The sequence below is a fragment of the Syzygium oleosum genome, unplaced genomic scaffold, assembly GCF_021117445.2.
Source record: "Syzygium oleosum isolate NSW1041296 unplaced genomic scaffold, Sole_v2.1 Sole_v2.05, whole genome shotgun sequence".
NCBI classification, from domain to species: Eukaryota; Viridiplantae; Streptophyta; class Magnoliopsida; order Myrtales; family Myrtaceae; genus Syzygium; species Syzygium oleosum.
The window spans coordinates 437,540-455,694 of record NW_026607489.1 but is presented as its reverse complement, the minus strand read 5'-3'; the positions used below and the strand labels follow the sequence as shown (position 1 = coordinate 455,694).

The 18,155-nt window shown below is 39.6% G+C and overlaps 3 protein-coding genes across 4 annotated transcripts; 1 reads left to right on the top strand and 2 right to left on the bottom strand.

Moving 5' to 3' along the window:
- The first annotated feature begins 3,356 nt into the window (after nt 1-3,356).
- LOC115670754 (uncharacterized) lies at nt 3,357-5,203 on the top strand. Its single transcript, XM_030592111.2, has 2 exons — nt 3,357-3,970; nt 4,485-5,203. The coding sequence occupies exons 1-2, from the start codon at nt 3,589-3,591 to the stop codon at nt 5,099-5,101; spliced, it is 999 nt and encodes a 332-aa protein (XP_030447971.1). The 5' UTR covers nt 3,357-3,588; the 3' UTR covers nt 5,102-5,203.
- Nucleotides 5,204-7,208: 2,005 nt separating this feature from the next.
- On the bottom strand, nt 7,209-10,545 carry LOC115670755 (uncharacterized). Of its 2 annotated transcripts, XM_030592112.2 has the most exons (6): nt 10,232-10,544; nt 10,015-10,122; nt 9,804-9,931; nt 9,543-9,643; nt 7,914-7,973; nt 7,209-7,579 (listed from the first exon to the last, which is right to left on the bottom strand). In XM_030592112.2, exons 1-6 carry the CDS (start codon nt 10,479-10,481, stop codon nt 7,495-7,497), a joined length of 732 nt encoding a protein of 243 aa, XP_030447972.1. In that variant the 5' UTR covers nt 10,482-10,544; the 3' UTR covers nt 7,209-7,494. The 2 variants fall into 2 exon arrangements, with proteins under 2 accessions (XP_030447972.1, XP_056167179.1); XM_056311204.1 differs by lacking the exon at nt 10,015-10,122 and having other exon boundaries at nt 10,232-10,545.
- A 4,038-nt stretch (nt 10,546-14,583) lies between these two features.
- Nucleotides 14,584-18,120, bottom strand: LOC130138152 (disease resistance protein RPM1-like). Its single transcript, XM_056311305.1, has 2 exons — nt 17,866-18,120; nt 14,584-16,029 (listed from the first exon to the last, which is right to left on the bottom strand). The coding sequence occupies exons 1-2, from the start codon at nt 18,118-18,120 to the stop codon at nt 14,584-14,586; spliced, it is 1,701 nt and encodes a 566-aa protein (XP_056167280.1).
- Between the last annotated feature and the right edge of the window lie 35 nt (nt 18,121-18,155).

The following is an 18,155-nucleotide window of genomic DNA, read 5'->3' as shown; positions in this document are numbered from 1 at the left end:
AATATGGGGATCAGTTATGCCAACCAGGTAAACTCCGCTGCATCAGTCTTTTTGTCTAGTTATTGGAGGAAGTAAATTATTTAATTGCATGTTTTGCAAATTTGAGGTGGAGTGAGGTTGAATTAGGAAACCCTTTTGGTAGTTCAAGCACCGATTTTTTGTAGGACCATGCATGTTTTTGCACTATGGCTAATTTCTCTAGTCGCGGATGAGCAACCCCATTGTCTATGATGTCCGGGTAAAATCATGCAAAAATCAATGTTTTTGTAATGCCTGATGACAGTTTATTACGTCATTCCCCATTAGGGCCTGTTTGTTTAGGTTTTAAGAAAAGCTAAAAGCAACCTTTTTCTTTCCCGTCAAAATCTAAAAATATTATAAAAATTTAAAAAATTAAGAAATAATTGAATGTAAATATACATGTTAACATTTGTATATTGCAAAAGTTTCAGCTTGCGAAAGTTTCAGCTGCTTTGAGCTAAGAAAAGTGAAACTGTGTTTGCCACAATATTCAAATTACGCAAAAATTAAAATGTTAAAGTCTATCCAGACATGCCAAACTTCTCTGATATCATACATTCTCAATAATTGATAATGAAGCCATTTTGTTGTCTTTATTGCGAGAACTGATAAGATGGAGATGCATGGGAAGAGATGAACATTAACTAGATTAGCATTTCGGATCGGGTCAACGTATTCGTGTCTACTATTTGTCTCATTTCTTGTCATCACAGAAAAGAGAACGGTGAAAACGAGTCAATTAACATTAGTTTCGAGTTAAAGTCCTTTCATGTTGTGTCAGCTTCGGGACGTGCGTCGTAGTCAACTCGCTTCTCACGTTGTGTCAGGAATTGCTATAAAATACTTTCATGCATTTCTTTTGGTTGAACAGACGAATTCTTGAAAGCCAATAACATCAACACGTCGTCATTTACTTCCCCTCTTCACGTGCCTTCAAGAGACAGACAAGGTACAGATTGATTTTTCAGCCCGTGAACTGCATTTAATTCAATTCTATGCTTATCAGAAGTGTGTCAAACGCCTAGTTAGATATGTAATGATTTTTGTGCTCGAACCTTTCCTATCAAGAGTAACTTTGTGGCCTTGTCCGATAAAGATTGATGCTCTCTGCATAGCTCACTGGGCTTATTCATGCCATTCTTCGAATCGCAATTATGGGAACTTTTTTCTTGGAAAGGTCTTGTTAGTAGCGCTATGTATGAGCAAATATTAATTGATAATTCCTTAACTTCTTTGTAAAAGAAATAACTTTGAGTTTGGTGGGTTTTGGTCAAGAACAAGGCCAGGTGGGTTCAATGCTGTGGTTTTTTACTCTGCTCGTAAAAACCCGTTTCCTGATTTATGGACGGCCCAAAATCCCGCCTCTATTTAACCAAAAACTAAAATTAAAACCCATTTCATGATTCATGGTTAGCTTATCGAACTCTCTTATCAAGAGTTCTTTATAAGTATTTCAATTTATAAGTTCTTTTACATTTTTTGTTTTATTTACTAATTTTTTATTGTGTTAATTTTCTTTTTTAATTTGATGCGAAGTTTAATCCAAGTAACATATACATGTGAAGAGCTTAAAGTGGGTTAAATGGATGGATAAGAATAGGAAAAAATGATTTTACTAGATTTAGTTATATATTAATGTGTTTCGTAATATGGGTGGAGTTGGGTATAAGTTGAGTCAACATGTATGTGTCATGGACCGTTATTCTCTCGTACTCTCGTATCCTTTTGAGTGTAGCTTGGTATTGTCGGGGTGAAGAGTGAAGGATGCAAAGCGGATAATACAACTGGTTCGTGGGGGTGGCCTCAGAGTGGTTTGTGCTAGGAGTTCTAGGTTAGAATGAATATACCTTTAGGAGCTTTGAAGGTGGAGTTAGCCTTCCGTGTACAAACTAGTTGGGAGTTGATACCACTCTCCTGACTAGGCCATAACAGGCCGAAACCAGTTGTTGTACCTAAAAAGAACTGTCTGCCTTATTCGATGGACTCGATGCCTAATCCAAGCTGGGCGTGATACAACCCGATATGAAGATGCTATTCACCGTACGGTTCTTAGGAACAACTATAAAAGGAAGGCTAGCCAGGGAACTTATCAACTGGCCAGGTGCCGCACGGACTATTCTGCGGTCAAGGAGCAATCGACCCGTGACATATCTATATGGGTTATTAAATTGACGTTACATCAAAATGAGTCATTATAGGTCGAACTATTTTCGACCTGACTCACCCATTTAATGACTCTAGATATAGGCAACTCACAAGGAATCATTCCTTTGTAGTTGGGCTCAAGTGGACAGAGTGGAAATCGAATATGAAACTGCTAGGACCTCTAAGGGTGTTAGATTTACTATGCCCACTTTCTCTAAACCGAGAGAATCCAAATCCTTTATAATAGAACATCAATAACTTGACGAAGTGTCAATTTTTTTCAAAATACCTAAATTGACAACTCAAATTAGCACAAGCCACAAGTGCATTGTCAAATATTTGCCAGGCGCATCGATTGCCTTCGAATAGTACCCAAAATGGATATGGTCCTTTAGCGTGCAGTCACCAAGTCACCGGGCTATTTAGTGCTATCAATATAGCCACTATACTACATAGCTTCATGAATGATACTCCAGTCTTTAAAACCACGATAATAATTACCTAAAACGAATCTATTTGACTAAATCATTCATACATCATTCGAATCCACTTCAAACTCCTAAAAAAAGTATCAAACATCTCATTGATTTCTGACGTTGCAATTAGTTACGTCTACCATATTTTGTGTATAAAAGAACTTACGCAATAGAACCTTTCCTACACCGAGTTAGGCCAATGGAATGCATGCTCCCAAACACCCTATCCGCCCAAGATTCTTTTCCACTAGTGGCTTGGGAGATTTTCTTTGGACCTTGGACCAAATGGATAGGGTCTATCGCTGCCATTGATTTTGTGGTCTTGTCTGGATCCAAAATGCGGGACTTACCGATCAACAACTAAAACAAAGTGCCCGAGATCTCATATTAAGTTTTTTTCTCAGTTGCTCCTATGTAGCAGTAGCACCAGCCGCTATCAGAGCCACTAGAAACACAAGGCTGAGCAGATGCTATGTCCCACAACAAACAAAACAAATGACGAAAGACTTACTTTCCTGGGCCACACAGTTTGCACCCACCAAATGTACTTACTTGGCTTTCTCTTCTCCTGGGAAGTGGGAGCCACCGCCTGATGTCAATAGGACCTTTCTTTGGTGGAGCCGTTCAGTCCTTTACTTTTTTCCTTCCTATTCAACAAAGTGACAGGTCGAGATAGAGAGAAAGGAAAGGAAAGGGGCATTTTGCGTAGTATGAAATGGTGGCTCTCGTGGACTACCTTATTACCTTCCTTTCCATCAAGGGAAAAAGAAGCAGGATACAATTTGAGCCATCTTTACAGACGTTGGTTTTGTGTGTGGCTCTCTTTTCTTATCCCTACACAACAACTCCTCTTGCTCCCCCCCATAAGCCCTCTCTCTATATACCATGCATATATCCTCTGCTTCGTTTCTACTAGTATCTTCGCAATTCACAGGATTGAAAGAGAATGTCAAATCACGAGAATGGACTACTTGAGGACCCGTTCTCGATGGAGTTCAAGCTCCCGGACTTGCTGCTCAACGACGCGGTCCGGGGACTGCATTTGAGGATTGAAAAGGAATGGGACTCCCTTCAGCAGTCGGCGTGCCAAACGGCTGCAGGAAGAGCCCTGTGGAAGCACGTCATTAATGATCCTTTCGCAGATGTGCTTGCTGGAGAGACGTATCTGAGGAGTCTCCATGAGAAGATAAAGAAAGACTGCACAAACAATGCCCGTGAAATTTCCGGAGTGATCCTTGCGGTCCGGACATTATGGTTTGATTCAAAACTCGAAGCTGTCATCAATTCTTTTGATGGTGGAGCAGCGCAGGTGGTGTTCCTCGGTGCAGGTTGGTAGAGCACTCTATTCTTCGAATTCCAATTTCCAATGTAGTACTTTCTCATCCGCACCAAATTCCCCCTAAGCACACGAGATTTATGATAAACTCAGAATTCTGTTTCTAAAGAGGGTCGAACAATGTTAGTTACAGAGTAATAGCCCTAGGCTGCAAGCATAGACCACATCACTTGTCACCCTGGACTGATGAATCCTTCTTTAACATTGTAAGTAGTATGCTTCCGTAGCAAACATTCTAGTCACACAAACAATGAGCTGTGACCTACTTGCCAGGAACCAATGAAATAATTTATCGAGTACTCACGGCAAGGTGAGAATGCCTATGACTGCCGTGAATGGGTGACATATGCCTAACCCTGGCAATAGGAACCCCCATATACAAGAGAATTAACTCAACACAAAGCATTCATGCATAAAGCTTCCACCTATTACGAATATAGGTGGTTTCGCGTTAATTGGAGATGGAATTTTTATTAACTAACAGTTAGTGCAAATTATTTATACAGGAATGGATGCAAGGGCGTACCGTCTAAGCTGCTTGAGCAAAAGTGATGTCTTTGAGGTTGATTTTCCAGATGTCCTGCAGGTGAAGGCTGCTCTAATAAAGGCAGCACTAGAAACCCCAGAAGATCATTGTGAATTAAAGGTGATAGCAAAATCCTTGACCAGAGTAGCAGCTGACATCAGGGATGATGTCTGGCTCGAAAAGCTTCAGGACTCGGGGTACATGCCAGAGAGGAACACAGTGTGGGTCTTGGAAGGATTACTCTATTATCTCCCCCAATCACATGCCATGCAAGTACTGAAGATGATCGCAGACAAATGCAACCATACAAAGATGGTCCTCTTAGCAGATTTTATGAACAAACCGTCCACCACACTCTCCAGTTCCACCTTCCAGTTTTACAGCGACTGGCCAGACCATCTACTACCATCTCTTGGGTTTTCCGATGTCAAGCTTTCGCAGATTGGTGATCCAGATGCGAACTTCGGGCTGATGCATGATCCCTTAAACCTGTTCAACAAGCTTCGCAGTTTGCCTCGGTCAGTACATATCCACCCTGAAGATGGAACACCATGTCGTCGCTTGTACTTGGTGCAGGCTTTCGGTTCACCCAACTGAAGATTATCTTTAGTGATAGACTTGGGGTACATACATTATAGGCAATGACTCCAAAGTATAGACATTATTTGCAGCTTTCAGTAGGAATGCAAAACCTGATTGAACTGCAACCATGAGATCTGTTTCTGGGCTACATGATTCATCGCCATAAAAATACAACCAAATTGCAATTAGAAATCGCTAACTTGTCATGTAGAGACACAATTTAGAGCGTAAACCTATACAGGCAGGGATGCTTTTTTCTGCTTCTCTAAAATTTTAACATCATCGAGAAACTTCGATTAGAGGGAAGTCATTTGCTACGGACCAAAAGGGCATTAACTTTCTTCAACTAGATGCAGCAATATTCAAGGCAAACAGAAAAGCAAATGAGTGACTTCATTGTAGAGTAGGAGGCAAACATTGAATAAATACCACCTAAAGAAAATTCCCAATGAAATGAAGCAATCTAGCTTGCTAACAGTCCTAATAGTTTGCTGATGCCAACTTGAGATTAAAATTAATGTCTCAATAACAAAAATCTTGCCTTTTTTATGCCATCCTTCAGTAATCATAGACATCAAGGAGATGACTTAGTATGACCAAGAAGCAAACAGCACATCTAGTATATCTTGCATTATTTCAATATGTCTGCGCAAGGAAAGAAACAAATTCAAGACAAATCCATATGCCTTAAGTTAATGCATTTACAGTAAGATTCATCAGTTCCATGGAATGAATCAGACTTATTCCTTATGATTCACAATGTTAACAAACTAGTTATACTGAAATGGAAAGGGGCAATTCATCCAACTCAGACAATAAGTACTGATATCTATTTTACCAAGAAAACAACAGAACCACTGTCTAAAGTCATCAATAAAGTGCTGTGTATCTCTAAGGCGGAATATCTCACTGAATGACTTCAAATAAAGTGTTACCACAAAGGGTTAAAAGGGGAGCTTAAAAAAGGTCTGGCAAAAATGCATCAGCTATTGCCTCTGATTCTTCTAGGGGTGAGCATGGTCCAGATGGGTGCTTCCACCCTTCAACCAAGAACCACCCACTAAGGACCGGTTCCGAAAAATTAGAACCGACAACCGCCTGTTAGTTCCATAGATCCACCTGGGAACCGGACCACCGGACCGTCGGTCCGGTCCGTTTCCCGGGTGGGTCCATGGAACCAGTCCCACCAAGCTTCACACGTCAACACTCTAATATGCAACAAAGAATTACATAACAGAAAGAACTAATTCTGGAATAATTTAAATTACAGAACATCGAAGACTTTCTCAGCTAGAGCCAATGAACCAACAATATTAGTATGTTAGGAAGCATGCAAGCAAGAGAGCACACTCACCAAACTTGTCCCAAGAAGTTGCTCCAAAACTGAGACTAAAAAACACAAATCTATTAGAATTCGCATCCAACAATCGCCCTAGCCTTTAATATCACTTACAGCATACTGCGTCAACAATACTTCTTCACCCAGCTCTTAGCATTCCAATTAGAGTTCTCATAATAGACACAACAAGCAACAGAAACAGAATGACGCCACGAAAAGCAGCTTAGAGAACGCAAGAAAGAGATGCAGCCCCCTATGCAACGCATACCATAGATCCCCCACCCCGCCATACACGAATTCGATTGACCATGCCAGGAATTCAAACTCCGGCGTAACGACAACTGTTGCAAACCGGGGTGAGAGTGAGATAGTGAGAGTCTGAGATGAGGGAGAACAGAGATCAAGATGAGACTGAGAAAGTGAGAGTTTCGCATTAGGGATTTAGGATTTTTTATTTTTTTAATAAATATAATATACATTACCGGTCCGGTCCGGTCCGGGTGGGTGGTTCCACACTTGGAACCAGGAACCGGACCGGTTCAACAAATAGGAACCACCGGTTCTGGGCCGGTCCGGTTCTTTTGCACACCCTAGATTTTTCAGTCATTTTACACATTTTTAACTAGACAGAGCAATACATAATTAACTCACTGGTCCAAGCAACAAAAGGAACAAGCATTACAATGTGGGCAAAATCACATGTTGTACCATGAAATATCTTTCCCCTGGCCCAGTGGTGTAATGAGGCACAAGCAGAAAACTCATAGTCATCTCTCAATAAAGTGGCAGACTATGCAAGTAGGCTGTTTCTTTTCATGTCGTTGTTACAATATTCTTAAGAATGGGAAACATGTGGGATGCTAAGTAAGAAATTGAGAGGGATCTTCCGATACCAAGGTATGGTTTGTCATACCAAAAGGAGTTACATGCTTTTACTCTCCATGCAAATAACAATGAAAATCACCGAGGACCATCTTCTAGATTTCCACAATCTTCCGTGTTGCAATTGGATTTATAAGCTAAATCTGAAAGCTTCAAGTGAGATCTTAATGCTGAATAGAACCGAAGCTCATATTTCAAGGCAATCCTTGATGCCCTGCTTGAATTTGTCCAGAGAAGATATGGTATTTGTGAGTGCATCAGCAACTCTCTCTCTGCAGCAAAAGGGATCAATAAACAATAAAAATTGCTTATGCAGTGAATTTGAAGATCTTCAGTTAACATAAGCATTCTGCAGAGTTGTTTAAAATATACTGAATTTAAATAGACTAGAAATGCCTGGAGTAGACTTGTGAGCAGAAATCCAAGGGCAAAGGCAACAACTGCCTCTGTGTGCGTGTGTGTGCACATGCGCTTGCGCGTGCGTGTGTAGCATGTCATGTATAATTACGAAAAGCTGCAAAATATAAAACTTATTCAGATTTTCAGAACTAACAAACTTAAATTTCATACTGCCAGCATTTAGAGTCACTGGAGAGAGAGACATACCTATAGGTCATGTCTTGAAGATCACTCACGCTTGTGAGACCATTCAGAGAAGAGAAAGATCTACAAAAGGTAAAAAGATGACAGAAAAAGGTAAAATGAGCCAAAGTACCAAATCATGAAAAAGAACCACAATACAATCGCCAAATTAGGATCTCTCTATTCTATGGATCACTTCAAACATTAGAAAGACAGAGAACCGCTCCTAAACATGTGCAGATCTTCTATTAGGTGGAGGCAGATGCTCTCCTTCCCACATCCCCTAGAGTTTTGGCGTATGATTAGTTTGGTTCGTCTATAAAAGTATGACATCTTGTGCTCTGAATCTTCTTTCTGTCTTCAGCAACTGCACGGGCTAAGGAGCCATCTATATGTAAAAACTAAATTTCGTATCCATAGGACTCCATATACCTCGTACTAGAGATCAAAAAGCCAAAACTTCTGTCGATTTCACAATACTTGTTATTTGTGTTGCTAGTAGTGAAGTTAGCTCATCCAATAATCTTTGGACATATCTCCACCTGAAGAGTTCTGTGCGGATGTCTAAGTTATAGCTTAGAGGTAGAGGGTTCTTGAGAAGAGAAATGCGAAAGATACTATAACTTCTGCAAAAATGGTACCTACTAAGTGACATGCCAAAGACTTTTCATTTTTGGTAAGTAATTACTTTTTTTTTTTGGGTAAGGGTAAGTAATTACTTTCTATTTATTGGTAAAAAAATAAACGGTCAATCTGCTGCAAACCCAACAATTACAACTCAAATACTGGTAATACCAACAAACTTGTATGTCTGAAGGTCTACAAAGACTACAGTGCAAATAAGCCACTACCTTTCTACACAGATTAGGAACTCTAAAGAGACAAGGCATTATGTCAAAAAGAACATTATAAACCACCTGATCCACCTGAAAACTGCTGCTGATGATGCAAAATAGAGTTCCTGGACCTCCAAATGTGATACATCAAAGATACTATGGGTGCCTAACCAAACCATTCCAACCACATCTTCCATGAATCTCATGTATTGGGTAATAAAACATAGAATAAAAAAAACTGATGTCTCACCACGTCAATCAGTAATTGTCTTGACAGTTCACAGAGATTAGTAATGAAGCATACCAAGATTGGTTGGACCACAAACAGCATAACCAGTGACCCACCACGTCATAACCATTTTGTTTCTTATTTTATCAGCAGCCAGAGTAAATGTATCAATTTTTGCAGTCATTTGGAGCATCAAAATCTAGAGAGAGTATCTTCCTGGTCTCTTGGAGCTTTTAATCTTCCAAGAAGATAGTCACATGCAACAAAAGCTATAAGATTTTCACCTTTCAAAAAAGATATGTTTCTAAGATAGACTACAGAAAACCAACTAATTAAAAACTGTTTCCGTTTACTCTAATGCCTGTCTCTCCGATAAATGTTGTCCCATATGGTGCACAAGCACAACTTTTCATGACAATCAAGTGTGGGGAATCTGAATTCGCTTGTAACATAAGTCATCCAGTTGAGAATGATAGATGGAAGAACTAAAACTTGATCATCACATTCTTTTAGTTTCCTACTATTGGTCTAGTATTTTCATACTCACTGAAAAAGGAGCCACCACCAAACCTGAAAAAGATAAGCTACCTAATAAGATCATCGAGCATAGCTTCAGCTTCTAACTTTACAGGGTCCTTGTCGGCAAGCAAAGAAGCTGCATTCTTCACAATCAACTTGAATGTGCAGACCTGTTCAACGCATCGATTAAGCTCGCTATTTCGATGAATTGGAAGCAAAATGAACGACTCAAAGTCGTCATAGCACCTACCACAGTTATCCATCAATTACTTAGGACCAACAGCCAAAATCTACAACAGAACAGCAGGATAAACAGGCTACAGGACAAACCTCTACTCCTGTATTGGCTTGAAACGCGACGAACGAATTCCGGTCCTCTGCCACGCAGTCCCTAGCAGCTGACCTAAACAACCTCTGAACTTCCTCCAAATCATCACTCGCACTCTCAGAAGCCTTGGCTACAACAGATTTTCCGACTCGAGTCAACAGAAAACCAACCTTCTTAAAGCAACAGAAACACAAATCAACGACCAAACCGAACTGAGAATGAGGTAAGCCGCGCGCAGGCTCTCTCGGGAGGCATCGATCGGAGCCAAGAGGAACTTGGAGGACTTCTTCTTCTGCTCCTTCAGCCACTCCTTAGGTCCTGCTGAATTCCCGCGTCTCCCGAGAATTATGGACGCATAATTTGAAATTTCAAGCATCAACAACCAGCAAAGAGCTCCGGTCAGTTCGAATCGCGAGAGAGAAGGGCGTACAGATTCCGATGGAGAATGCGGCCGCCGGTTCAGGCCGAGCGAGGGAGGGCAGGAGAGAGAGGAGCGAGAGCAGAGCGGCGTCTCTGCGAGCAATGCCGTGCTGGAGGCGAAGGCGCGCGCGGCGCTCGTCGTCTCGAGGCGCGAGGATTTGCGGCATCTGGTTCGGTGGTTTTGCAGGGAAGAGGGTGAGTGGAGGAGCGGCTGGAGCGGTGGCAATGGCGGAGGTGAGGCGGTGCAGAGACGGCGTCATGGTGGTTGGCGATTTTTTTTTTTTTTTTTTTTTTTTGGTTTCCGGAAAGTGAAGCTCTCCGGTCGGTGGGAGCGAGGTAGTTGATGAGCCGGGAGGGAGACACGTGGCGACAGTGCTGACTTGGCACGATAGCATCGGGTGCAGCTAGAGCTGGGAGAACTGCCCGCATTGCCAAAATGCTAAGATAAATAGTCCGTTCAGCTTCTTTGAAGAGAGACCGCTTTCGAAAATATTTTTTCCGGATTTTTCGGCGTTTGGACGATATAAATTATTTGGTAGATTAAAAATAACAATTTCAGATTGAAAAAAAAAATAACTTCCTTTCTTGGTAAAAAAAATCATTTTTCGTGATTTCTTGTTTTGTATCTTATTAATTCTCTATCTTTTCATCAATTTTTTTTCTCGAGAAGTCTCCTTTGTCTTCTCCTCAAATCATGCCTATTATTTTCTGAATATACTACATTAGTGCCGATATTCTAATGCATTCCCAAAAAACACAATCAATAAAAAATGCTTTGTGAATACGATTCTATAATTTCTTCGTGGTTCTTATTGTTTTGATGTACTACATAATAAATATAGAGAAGATATTGATTCCAGTTAGTTATATCGCATGTATCATTTTTAAAGATATAAGCTGCTTTTTATCAATTATCGTGAAACCAAAATTTTCAACTTTTTTTAACACAAAATAAACTCCAGAAAATGGTATACTTCCGCTAAAATTGAATATTCTGAAAACATCCATGCCTTCTCTACTTTTTGACGTTGGATCGAAAAGTAAAAAATCACAACCGTCCATATTGAGATATGTTCAACGATTGAGTTTTTTTTTTTTGTGTATTTCAATTCAATAGTAAAAAATTATAAGGACACAATATCTCATGAAGGATCGTAGAATCATCCGTCAACTCCAACATAAAAATAATCATGCAAAGCACGTACCAAAAAAGAGTGGGGCCCACACTAGGTCTACTAAAAAACATAGCCATATATTACCTCGATGGAGGAAACTCCACATACATAATATGGATTATATATAAACATCACTAATATTTTTTTATTTTACTTATAACCCCCAATGAGAGGCAAGATTTGAGAAAACCATGGATATAGAAAAATACGGCTCACGGTTCATAAACAATTCATGCACTGTGATGAGTTCTACCAACTATAAAATCTATCTGCCAATATCTTCTCTGGTTACCTAGGTAGCGAATGATAACCATTCTGTTCCGGAATGAGTTCCTGAAACAGAAATATATTTTTCTATTTCTGGTTCCAGGATGAGTTTCTGAGAAAAGAAACCCGTTTGATAACGACCAAAAATTTCTATTTCTAGAACAGAAATCCGTTTGATAACATCACAAAATTTCTATTTCCTGAAACAAAAGCCCGTTTGATAAACAACACAAAATTCTATTTCTAGGAACAAAAATCCATTTTTTAAGAAATGGAATAAAAATAATTAAAAAATTAGAAAAATTCCTAAAAATCTCAAAAAAATTTCAGAAAAGCCCAAAAAATTGAAAAATTCCAGAAAAATTCATCAAAATGTCGAGAAAATAAAAAAAAATTCAGATTTCGGGAAAATAGGAAATTTGTTAAATTTTTTCCAAAAAAAATAAAAAAATTTCAAAACTTCACAGAATTGCTTAGAATACCTGTGGCCACCCACTTTTTGCGTAAATTTTAATTTTTTTGAGATGCCCAAAAAAAATTAAAAAAAATTAAAAATTTCAAAATTTCACAGAATGGCTTAGAATATCTGTAGCCAACCATTTCGAGAGAAATTTAATTTTTTTGAGATTCCAAAAAAAAATCAGAAATTTCAAAACTTCGTATAATGGCTTAGAATACTTGTGGCCACCCACTTTGAGCGAAATTTAAATTTTTTTAGGTGCCGAAAAAAAATCAAAAAGTGAAAAATTTCAAAACTTCACAGAACACCTGTGACCACCCGCTTTGAGCGAAATTTAAATTTGTTTAGATGCCGAAAAAAATCAAAAAATAAAAAAATGAAAAATTTCAAAACTTCACAGAATGGCTTAGAATACCCGTGGCCACCCATTTTGAGCGAAATTTAAATTTTTTTAGGTGTAAAAAAAAATAAAAAATCAAAAATTTCAAAACTTCACATAATAGCTTAGAATACTTTTGGCCACTCACTTTGAGTGAAATTTAAAATTTTTGAGGTGCCCAAATGGTATTTTTGCTTTCTTAATTTTTATTTCGTCACCTAAAAAAAATTAAATTTCACTCAAAGTGGTGTGGCCATAGGTATTCTAAGCCATTCTGCAAAGTTTTGAAATTTTTTATTTGTTTTTCGGCACCTAAAAAAATTTAAATTTCGCTCAAAGTGGGTGGCCACAGGTATTCTAAGTCATTCTATGAAGTTTTGAAATTTTTTATTTTTTTTTATTTTTTTGGGAATCTCAAAAAAATTAAATTTCTCTAGAAATGGGTGGCCACAAGTATTCTAAGCCATTCTGTGAAGTTTTGAAATTTTTATTATTTTTTATTTTTTTTTCGACACCTAAAAAAATTTAAATTTCGCTCAAAGCGAGTGGCCACAGATATTCTAAGCCATTCTGTGAAGTTTTGAAATTAAATTTTACGTTGGATTCGTAACGTTACGTACGCCCGCAAACAAATTCCAATCAAATTAATGCAAATGGCCAAGCACTGGAACGGGTCTTCAGCATTCAACCACCATCGCTCTCGATATTCGCTCTCGATATTTGTGAGTATGCATCGTTCCTTAGCCAACAATTTGCGAAACCATTTTGGGTCATTCGCTGGTGACATTAGCTTTACAAAAAGAGGGCTATTAATTTGATGGCACCCTTTTGGATGAGTTTAAGAAGTTGTCACCGGTGTGTTGTGGCGTCCATTCGGATAATGAGAGGTGGTAAAAGCTCCTCCGGTGAGCTCTATTATACTTATCTGAAGGGAGTAACCTTCTTGCTCGGATCTGAAATCCTCAATCTGAATCACTGTGGAGACATCGCTACACAGCAGCATCAGCTCTCAAAATCAACTTCATTTTAATTGGTCCTTCGTCTTTATCAGGCACTTACCATTAGGAGATTGCAGATTGTTACTACTTTGTTTCTACAAGAAAAGGTGGACATCTTGTTGTAATCATTTTGTTGAAGTGGATAGAATCACTATGATGGGATTGTAAGTAAACTGCAACAGAGCAGGCAGATGATGGTAGCAACAACCGTAAAAAAGTCCCAAACTTTTCGATAGAAAGTTTAAGTGAATTTTCGAGCAAGAACTCTAGTCTGATTCATTTCAAATTATCCGGGGACCATTCTGTAGATGGTTTGAGGAGGTAATTAAGCTAACCAGTTTATCATAAAAAAATGACCTGACTTCCTCTTTATGCAATCAAGGATATGAGACTGGACATTTGCTAGAAAGTTTATTTATGGCATCTGCGTACTACAGCAAAGCCATTGCTGCAAGAGCTGAAGGCTAGCATCAACATCTCAAACCTGGATTAAGCAATGAAATAGCAGGAGCATTACATCTTTCGATGGTGAAGATGCTTTTGAATAAAAACTCATAACAGGTTGAATCTTAAATGTTTTACTTATGCTGGTCTTAAGATACCGGTAATGGGCCTTATGAGATCATTACAGGGTTGCAGCACCCTCTTTGTAATTGTAATGATCTACTCAGATAAGTTAGTCATGATGCTGATGAGAAAAGGGACATTGTATAATGAGAACAAAGTAATTTGCTCCAGTACATGGGATCACACAACAGAGGGAGAGCGAGAGCAATTACAAAAAGATTACATCGTTATCAAATGGCTTACTTAAAACTTTACATAGGAGCTCTAATTATAGAGCATCGAGACAAAAGACACAACGAAAACCATAAATACTTAAAATTACCTAACAACTAACTCCAAACATTACTAACATATGTTTCGACAGCTCGTAAATATCATTTACAGACAGACTCGCAGTGACAGCTACATTACAATACATTCACATTTACCAGTCATAAGGCACAAATATTTGGCAGACTCACAGTTATTCACTCATGTAGTAAACTCACTTCCAACATGGTGGGAATTCATTGCTCCTCATGCTAGTGCCTTGGGGGCTGGCACCATCTGTCTGCACTGATCTACATCCCAACCCCCATCTCTCCAGTAGCCACAATATATTTCTGGAACATGCGCAACTTTCTGATAATCATCATCTTGTCCACCTTGCACGAGCTTCTTGATGAGCTCATCTGGCATATCGAAAATCTCCAGCACTTTCAGCTTTGTCAGGTGTTCAATACCTGATGGAAGTTTCTCTAGTAACTTGCAACGCTGAATGATAAACTTCTCAAGATAAGGCATTGCTCCCTTTTCCACTTCTACACACCTGAGTTCGTCGAAATGATCAAGACCCAGAGTCTTTAGCTTCTTAAAGGCTTTTTCTTTAAAGCACAATGAGCTTCCTTCGTAAACCTGAAGCAACTCGAGATGCACAAGGTTGGGCAGATTTTGGAGAGACACGAGAGGGTCATCCTTTAAGCGACTGCACCTCAGGTGCAATTTCAACAGGCTACTAAGAGAGGGTAGCCAGTGTGGTAGAGCCTCCAAGCGTCCTCTCAAGTAGATTCTTTGAAGGAATGGAGGTGGACTAGAGAGGTGTTGTAGATCAATAATCTCATCATCATTAACAGAAGCTACAGATATTGCTTGAAGCCTTGTTAGTTTGGAGATTGACAAGCACAAATCCCTTCCATTTTCTTTTCTAAATTTCAGAATGGCCAACCTATCCAGTTGCGTCAACATTCCAAGCTCTCTCATCACACTGCTGCTACTCTCCTCATCTGCCTCTATATAGCAGAGCTTTTGAAGGGAATGCAAAGCCCCAATTCCCTTAAGGGCCTTAAAGCCAAATTTGAAGGATGAATACGATATAGTCTTGTAGCGATAAACGAGGAGATGACGAAGTCGTCGCAGTTTCAAGATCTCAACAGGCAATTCGGTGACATTTGTGTGTTTAAGGTCCAGAGTCTCTAAGTTTTGAAGCTTCCCAATGGAACTTGGAATTGTACTCACCTCAGTGAACCTGAAACTTAGATATCTAAGATAACACCAATCAGCAACTTGAGCAGGGAACCTTGTTAAAGGAACTGCTTGCATATCCAAAACATTGAGCAGTTTCATATCACTAGATAAAAATGAATTCATTAATGATTTCTCTACCCCAAACATATATAAAGACCGAAGTTGAGACAAGGACCAGTTCCATTGCAGAGCTTGCAGGGTGTTCTGTATTGACAGGCGACGGACTTTGTCTGGCCATCCACAATTTTCTTCTTTGGCTGTTACTGCAAAACCCTGATCAGTTGACTTTGAAGTGATAATGTCCCGCAGCAAATGATGGATGCGGCAAGTCTTCACCCTTCCATCACTTCGTTTAGCAGCCACCTCTATCAGGCTTCTATTCAACAGCTCCCTGAAGTAGTCCTTAGCAAGGGTCTTTCCTTCTTTATTTTCAACAAATCCTTCTGCGATCCATAACCGCTGAACATGATCTGGAGAGGCCGAGCGGCCTCGCCCAGGTCTGGCGGTCGACCTGGCCGTCGCCCAGATCTGGGCGACGGCGAAGTCGACCGGCGGCCATGGCGAGGCCGAAGCTGACTCCCCCCGATCACGGCGAGGTCATGGCCGGCGGTCGAGTTCGCCGTCGCCCAGATCTGGGCGACGGCGAACTCGACCGCCGGCCATGGCGAGGCCGAAGCTGACTCCCCGATCACGGCGACTTCCAAATCCAGAAAAGAGAGAGAGATGAGAGGAGATCCAGCGCAGGATCGGAGCTTACGTGGAGCAGGAGCGAGCGAGCGAGCGAGCGGCCCTGGCTTCCTCTCGGCCGGAGCGAGCGAGCGAGCGGCCCTAGCTTCCTCTCGACGGCGACAGTGAGAGAGTACAGAGAGAGACGGGCTTCCAGATCAGAGAGATGAGAGTACAGAGAGAGACAGACATGTTTTTTTAAGAAATGATTCTGGCCTTTGTTCCTCAGAAATGGTTCCGAGTTTTGTTCAAGAAATGAAAAATCAACTTTTTTTTTTTTCTGATTTCTGACAGAACCAGTTCTGGAATAAAAACTTGTCTCAGAAATAGAAAAATAAAATTGCGTTAACAAACGAGTTTCTGATCCAAAACTGATTCTGGGAACAAAAAACCAGTTCTGGACTGAACCAGAATAGTTATTATGCGGTACCCTAATGATACGCCATCTTATATCAAGTGAATTGGTTTGATATACGAGTTAATCATAAACAAAAAAAAAGTGAAAAAAAAATCTTTAAAATGTCATGAAATAGTGAAGTAGTATACTAAATTGTCATTTGATGTAGCGAATAACCCAAACTTGGAATTAAAAATGATCCTAAAAATCAATGCACTATCAGTCGGAGATGAACAATTGCCTTTGGCACCATTGAAGTATGTAGAGATGAGACTCTTTAAGCTGGGTCATCAAGTTTATGCCTCGGTCGTCAACACTATTCTTTGTTCATAGAAAGATAACATTAGGAGTTTCAAAATTCATTTAATGCTCAAATTACCTATATATAAAATATGAGGAAATCTGGACTCATATAAACCAAAGTAAAGAGACGAGTTCAAGTCGGCAGCCCAGATAATAAACTTTAGGTAATTACATGTGTTTATGGTCTATAGGTTCGCATGAATTCAATTAAGTACAATTCAAAAATGGCCCTAAATGGTTTTATTCCAAAACTGTCTAGATTTTTATTGATTTGAAAGTTGAGCCCATCGAAGATCCGAGCGGACCGATTTCTTTAAATTTATCAAAGCCTCTCGATGAACAAATCACTTAAATTTCTTTAAGTTCGGAGTTAGCGTTGTTTTGCCACTTGCGTAATCGAAGAATTTCTTGGAATCCTACGGATGTCCTTCCGACCGACTAAGCATTCCCTAGAGATATTCCTTTTTGAAGTTTCAAACGAATCATTTTATCTATAATTAGCATTACCCAATCTCTAAAATCTTTATTTAAATCGAACTGCTGGATAAAAAAAAATCGTCTGTCATACAGCTTTTTGTACGGAGTGGTCAAGGTACTGCTATGAGCCAAGCTGTAGAAGGTATCTCACTATAACCCGAGGCGAAGGGAAAAGGCATAATGTGTATTCATGTACTTCATATTTATTTTGATTTTCGACATAAATGTGTTTGCGTTGTATGCTTTGTTGATTTTTGATGACTTAGTTTAAATGTTTCAAATTGAATTATGTCCGCATGTCCATCAAGAACGGTTAACTCGCTGTTTTTTTTTTATTGAAAGAAAAATTCCATTCATCATAATAATATCCGAGAGGTATATAGAAGGCATACAAGCCTGGCAAATCCCAAATAATTTCGGAACAAAGCAAATACTAGAATGCAAATAACAAAGTACAAAGCACAGTCTGCAACTAAAAACACACTTTTATTCCTCAAGAATAAATCTGCCACCGTAAACATTCGGCAACCGATCACCATATTCGATGATGAGAACACGCTGAGATCCTCCACTTCATTTCCAACGGATTGCGGTGCTTGTCCAGGTTCAATGTCCTCGTTACCATCGCCATGTAGAGACACCAACATTAATACGTTGAAAGAACACGGATCAAATCTTTATA